This window comes from Leucopleurus acutus (assembly GCF_964270905.1).
Source record: "Leucopleurus acutus genome assembly, chromosome: 18".
Classification (NCBI taxonomy): Eukaryota; Metazoa; Chordata; class Mammalia; order Artiodactyla; family Delphinidae; genus Leucopleurus; species Leucopleurus acutus.
Window position 1 is genome coordinate 55,852,898 of NC_139160.1, and position 6,689 is coordinate 55,859,586.

At 45.9% G+C, this 6,689-nt stretch overlaps 1 protein-coding gene across 1 annotated transcript; it reads right to left on the reverse strand.

Moving 5' to 3' along the window:
• Positions 1-642: 642 nt before the first annotated feature.
• On the reverse strand, positions 643-3,065 carry SLITRK1 (SLIT and NTRK like family member 1; the record flags this gene model as incomplete). Its single annotated transcript, XM_082859369.1, has 1 exon — positions 643-3,065. The coding sequence occupies exon 1, from the start codon at positions 2,731-2,733 to the stop codon at positions 643-645; it is 2,091 nt and encodes a 696-aa protein (XP_082715495.1). The 5' UTR covers positions 2,734-3,065.
• Positions 3,066-6,689: the final 3,624 nt, after the last annotated feature.

Below are 6,689 nucleotides of genomic sequence, written 5' to 3' on the forward strand. Positions count from 1 at the left end.
ATAGAAAGTTTGATACGATGGGATTTATCAGGTAAGAGGGTGGGTGCTGTGAACGTGACGGCGTCCCCAGTCGCGGGAGGGCAGCGTCCCCGGAGCGCGTGGATTCCATGCGAGCCATGCAGCACTTTTTGTTTTCTGCCAGAAGTCAGAGTTAACTTATTTACAATACATTCATGCCTTCGTGCAACTGCCCATCCCTGCGTAGCCAACAGGGAGCCATCGCGCCCCCCCTCCTCACGGGCTAATCCACAGGGGAAAAATAGATACCTATCTCTCTATATAGATGTGGGTATATGTATATATGTGTAGGACCACGGTACCAGCCCCTCTCCCGAGGGGAAGGGCACTGTCTGGTCTCCGAGCAGGGCCCCTGCCGGGGCTTTGTCAAAAGGGGCTGCAGCAAAGAGCGATTTGGCAGGCTCCCCAACTCGCCACAGTCTGCTCTTTGTTTCCAGAGGGAGCTAAGGGGTCAGACCCTCTCAGTTGAGCGAGTTCATAGTTATTTATTTATTATGTCCATCAAGCCTTGGGGTGCGCTGGACCTGGGTCTGGGCTCCCCTGACCCCCGGGGATGCCGGCGGAGTGGGGGGAGGGTGGAGGCATCTCCATCCCCCCTCCTCTGCTTTAGCCGGGTTGGGGGTCTTAGTCTGAGAGCGAGTGGGAGCCACAGTCATACACCCTGTGGGCCCCATCTGCGTTGTAAGGCCCATTGTGCCAGTAGGAAGAGTCACAGACTGTCTGTAGGGAATTAATTTCGGACGCCGAGGAGTTGGCGTCCCTTCTCTTAGACCGCTTTCGATTCCTCAGGATAAACACGAGCATGCCCACCACAGTGAAGGCGGAGGTGACAAACACCAGCAGCAGTCCCGGGACCAACACGGAGATGGACACCCTGCTGGTGTCTAAGTAGGAGTTGGAGTGTGTCCCGGTCTCCGCCAACCCAGTGCTGTTTTTACTGTGCGAAGTTAACGTGGGCGAGATCCTCGCGTACAGCTGGGGGCAGATCTCGTCATTGGAGAGGAGCATGAAATCCTTCCTAAAGAAGTTCACTGGCGTCTCGCACTTGAGGTCGCTCATCAGCACTTCGGAACCCAGGCGTTCTGCCCATTGCTTGAAAGGCACAATGGTGCAGGAACACTCCCACGGGTTTCCGTGCAGGTCTATCTGGATGATGGCGGTTAACTGGTCCAGCACCCCTGCCACCGGAAGGTACATGAAGTAATTGTTGTGCAGGCTGAGTTTAGAGAGCGAGACCCCAGCAAACACGTCCACGGGCAGGGACCTCAGCAAGTTGTTGTTGAGAATGAGGATCCTCAGTTTGGGCATGGCATTGAAGGTGCCAGGAAGGATGAGCTGGATGGCGTTGTACTCCACGTTCAGGTACTCAAGGTTTTGCAGCCCGGCGAATTTCTCCCGGGACAGCGTGTCAAGGTAGTTACTATCCATATACAACCACCTGAGGTCCAAAAGATTCTTAAAAGTGTTGTTCTCTACGGTGGCGATGTTATTGTTGCCCAGATCCAACAGAATGAGATTCTTGTAATCCACAAAGTGCGATTTTCGGATGCTGTGGATCTTGTTATCTCGCAGGAAAAGCTCCTGCACGTTGGAAAGCTTGGGCTTCAAATCAGCCAAGCTGCTCACGTTCCGGTTGTTGCAGTTCATCTTTAAACCCGACCCTGGGATGTGGTCGCAGCTGCAGCCCCCAGGGCAGGGCAAGCCGTTGGCTGGGGGTTTGTTTCTGGCGCTGCCGGTAGCTATCGCTGCCGTGGGTCTGATTTTGATCTGCCAGTTGCCTGGGATCTTTGTACCTCCGTTTGGAGCCGACCCTGGGGTGGCATGATCTTCTTGCCCATTTGTCTTGAAAGGAGTTGGCAGGGGACCAGGAGCGAAGGTCTCTTCTTGGGCAGGGGGAGCCGGGAGACTAGAATCCACTCTGTTTTTCAAAGGACACAAGTCCTGTTCAGTGGTTTCATTGAGGTCTTTGCCCTGCAGTCTGGTGGGGGCTTCGCAGACTACTCGGCCGATCAGGGCATTTTTGGGAATGTTTTCGAGCCATTCTTTCAGGGAGAGCAGATCACAAGTGCAGTCCCATGGGTTATCCTCTAGCAGGATCTCGGCAATGCCAGGGATTTGCTCCAAGACCTCCTCGTAGGGCAGCGTTTTCAGCCTGTTTCCCCGGAGGTCGAGGTGAGTGATGGGCACATATTGGAACACATTGGCAGGTAGGGTGCTGATGAGATTGTCGTTTAAAATGAGTACCTCCAGCTTGTTCAAGTCCTGGAAGGCCCCCGGGTCTATATCCCGTAATAAATTAAAATCAGCCTGGAGGTATTCCAGATCGTCCAGCCCCAGGAAAGTCTGCTTTCGAAAAGATTTGATCTTGTTGTTATTGATGTGCAACCTTTTCACCAGCTGCAGCCCCAGAAAAGCCCCAGGAACGATTTCATGCAAGCCATTATTTTCCATGTGCAAACTAACCGCATTGTAAAAGTTAGCGAACTCATTAGGGAAAAGTCGAGTGAGGGAATTGCCATGCAGAAATAGATGGTAAAACTGGGAAGTCGGGGCGGTGAAACGCTGAAGACTCGTAAAGCCCTTTTTTTCACAGTCTACGTGTAGGTCCCCTTCTATCTCATTGCAGGAACAGATCTTCTCTTTGCAAACGTCCCCTGTAACGTTTCCAGCGGCAAAACAAAGAGACGTCTCCAGCAACAGAATCCAAAGCAGCATTTTTAAAGCGAGCAATTCATCCCCGATCTCATCACAAAGTAACAGCGACCATCCTGCTCTCCACAGACACAATTCAAGTTCATTTAGTGCTCCAATGTCCGAGCCCAGGGAAGGAGAAGAAAAGGGTTTGGGGGGGTGGGGGTGGATTCCTTCCTCCCTAACCCCCCCGCACTGCAACAACCCAGGCGCCAGTCAATAATTATATCTACAAACTATCCAGGCACGTAGTGCAAGGCAAGCAAAAAAAAAAAAAAAAAAAGTAGAAAAAATAACCCCACTCCCCCTCAACCCTTTAAAAATAACGAAAAAGAAGTTAAATATATACATATAAATTAAAAATACACCCTTACAGAATCTCGTCTAGTGTTCCTCACTAACCAGAAAGGGAACAATGCTAGTAATTAGAAGCAAGTGCATGTTAGAGAAACAAGCAGAGGGTTTGCAGCGTAGTACAGGCACACTGCCTGTGCATGGCTGTGCATCGGACTGACCTTGCCTCTGATACAAAGCAGGGTTTTCGGCGGCTTCTGTTGTTGAGGCTGCTGATGGAGTTCTTCCTGTGGCTGCGGGTTGCCCAGGAGTCCCCCCGAGGAGCTGTCCAGCCCCCTCCCGGTGCTGAAATCACGCCCGACCGGAGGACTCACGCTGCCGAACCAATGGCGCTGGAAAATTTCCGCAATCGCTGCGTTTTGTGGCTGTCCATCGTTTCTCTTTCCTCCCCTTCGCTTCTCTTCAGCTTTTTTTTCTGGTCTCCGACTCTCGGTTACTAGCTCTTCTTTTCTTGTTCTCCTTCTCTTTCTTCTGCTCTTTCGGAATTACGTGGAGGGGGCGGAGGGGGGGGGCGGGTTGTCTGAGGGAGGGAGAGAGCGTGAGAATGGGGAGGGAGGAAGAAGAGAGTTGCTAAGAAGCTCTGCTCGTTCCAGCCTGGTGCACTCTGAAAGATCTGACACCCTCTGCTGATCTGCAGTAGCAAAAATCCATCTGGTGAGGGAATGCTGAAGGAAAAAAAAGTCAATCCACGTACAGGGCAAGCGTTAAAAATGTGGGCATTAAAGGCTGTCGATCCACATAGACGTTTTTTTAAAAGGATTGTTTAATTCTTTTTGCGTGCTGGAAACTTTACCCTTTCCTTTCCTTAACGACCTCACAGCACCCACTAGCTCCAGCGTTTGGAAAGAGTGCTTTTAAAACATTTATTTCCCGATGGCTTGAATAAAATTAGTGTCAGGGTGTCAAGCGAACAGCAATTTGAGGTAATTATACTGCACGCCATTTTCATCGGTGCTTTAAATGCATTTCTTCTGTCTCTGCAGTACAATGTTTTATGCTATTTGATGTCTTTGAAACCTTTTTGTTTGTTTGTTTCCTTTTTAACATGTTTGAAAGTAGCTATTTGGAACATATATGCATATCATATATATTTTATACAATACAATAGGGTATGAATTTTTTTGCTGCTAGGCATGTAATTTAGGCAAATACTTTTTAAAACTTGGTATAGAATTTTAGTCAACTTGGTCATTGAGAGTTAGGTTTCTCTGATGATATTTCTTGAATGTTACTTAAGTCTGCATGGTGAAAACACAGTGCACGCTTTCGTCTTTGATTCCAGACCCGAAATCCTTCACTGGGAACCGGAAAAGGAGGGAGGGGGCAGGGAAAAATCCCAGTATGATTCGTGAGCGCTCTTAAAAACCCACTGGCAGACTCCTGTGTGCACACCACACACACACACACGCACGCACACAGGCTCACCCTCACACTCTCATACACACGAAGTTTCTGCATCCGTTTGGACGAATTTAAAATGCATACAAGTAAATAACCGGTTGCATTTTGCTAGGGGGAGATAGAAATCTCTAGTCCCTAAGGCTCTGTGCGAACCTTATCTACAGGTAGTGGCCAGTTTCTCTTTGCCGGCTCAATGGTGCTCCCAGAGCACAGTGCTCAGGCTTTTCCCAGGGAAGTAATTGCTGGGTTCTTCAAACTTGGATGGAGCTTATAAAAACCAAGTTCTACTAACATCTGGGATGGGAGAGAATGTGACAATGCAGCTTCTCTGGAAGGCTGTTTTGCTGACTTAGAGTCAACACCTTTTCCATCAGTACTTCTAAAAATTGTGTGCATTATTTTAGTGTTTGGAATTTACAGGACTTAAAAAAAATGTTGTTTGGTCCTTTCTTCAGTCTAAGCAGAGATCATATGTTCACATCAGTTTCCCTTTTAATTAGGTCTTACACAAGTTGGACAGTTGTTACAAGCCTGATAATAAGCTGCGTAAAAGATCAAATATTCAAGGATTGTGTATTTGGAAAAGGTTAAAGAGTGAAAGATTTAGGGGGAGGAATGGGGTTGGGAAAATTCAGGGAAATGTAGAGGAGATTTCTTATTCCAGGTCCAGAAGCTTATTACTGGGGAGGGGCAGATTTCTTATCTATATATAATATTTTCATATAATCAAATGTTGTGTTGTCATCTTCTGGTGAAATTCAGTGGAGGGATGAGGGTTCAGCTCAGAATGGGGTGTGTGTGTAAGCGTGCATGTGTGTATGTGTGTGTGTGTGAGAGAGACAGAGACAGAGACAGAGAGACAGAGAGACAGAGATTGAAAGGTCTTTTTCAGACAACCTATTACACTTTTAAAATCAATCCTGTTCTTATTTAATTTAACCTATTACCACATGCAGGAAGAGGGAAGAGAGCTTAATCCATTTGAAACCGTTTCACAAAAATAATGCTATGTAGTTGAGAACTGCCCATGTGGAGGAGGAGTTAAACTGGGGGGAAGGATATTTCTGTTCCTTTGTAATAGGACTCAGATCTGAAACTTCTTGGCCCCAGAAACCACACTGAGAGAGGAGGGCAGACTCATGCAGTGTCTGTGGCAAGACTGAAGGAGAGACAGAAAAATGCTGGCTGTTTAGGAAGAAAAATATTGATGGTAATCATCTAAAATCACACCTTTAAGCTTAATTGGTTATTTATTTATTCAACTTGCTGAATAAATACTTTATGTGAAGAGACCCAAAGAATGTATTGAAGCTGACTTTAAATTAACAGAGTTGGGGTAACAAGCAATTGATATTAAGATTTCATCCCCCCACTCCCACCCATTAAACGCTGTATCTTTCTCTCCTGATTGCTTCTTTCCTCTCAAAGCCAATCACATTAGAAAATTTATGGACAGGATTTTCCTATTTCAATATGTTACAAAAATTTTTTCTACCATCCTCAAATAGTTTATTATCTCTGCACTGTAAAAAAAGGATGTGGTATTGCCTAGATGAACAGCCAAACGTCAGAAGAAAACATTAAGGTTGTATCACCTCTATGAAGATATCCACTACCAATTTGTAAGCAAAAAATTGTCACACATGTATAGTTCTATGGAAGATGCACCCTTGTTAACAAAAGTCTTCTTAAAGTAATTATTTTGATAGTAAGTACATTTCAGAGGAACAAAGCAGCTTAGAAAAGTATACCCACCCCTCCAAAGGCTAACTCTTCAAGTACAGCAGTACATTTCTTGGTGGGAAGTAAAAACAATATGGGAATGTGTATGTGACCTAAACTTTTCTAACACCTTAGGGGAACATTTCTTAGGCATGAACTTTTCTTAAAAGGGTTCTACTATATCTATTTGAGGTCAAGTGAACTACTTCAATTGCTTTGCCTCTTATAACAGATGATCTCAGGAGCCAGAGATAAAGGACACTCCAGAGGATGATGAGAATTGGTAATATTTGCTCGGGGCTGTAGTTTCATTTTTATGCTATGGCCAGAAGTATTTCAATTGCATCGTTAAATGTTCATTTTTTCTTATTCTTCCTCAAACAGGTTCATCTCTCAAGTGACACAAGTAACATGTAAATATCATAAAGTCATTCAGATTAAGAAAGAGGTCATCAGTTAATAATCTATTTTTTGCAAATGACATAAAATTTCCAGATATTTCC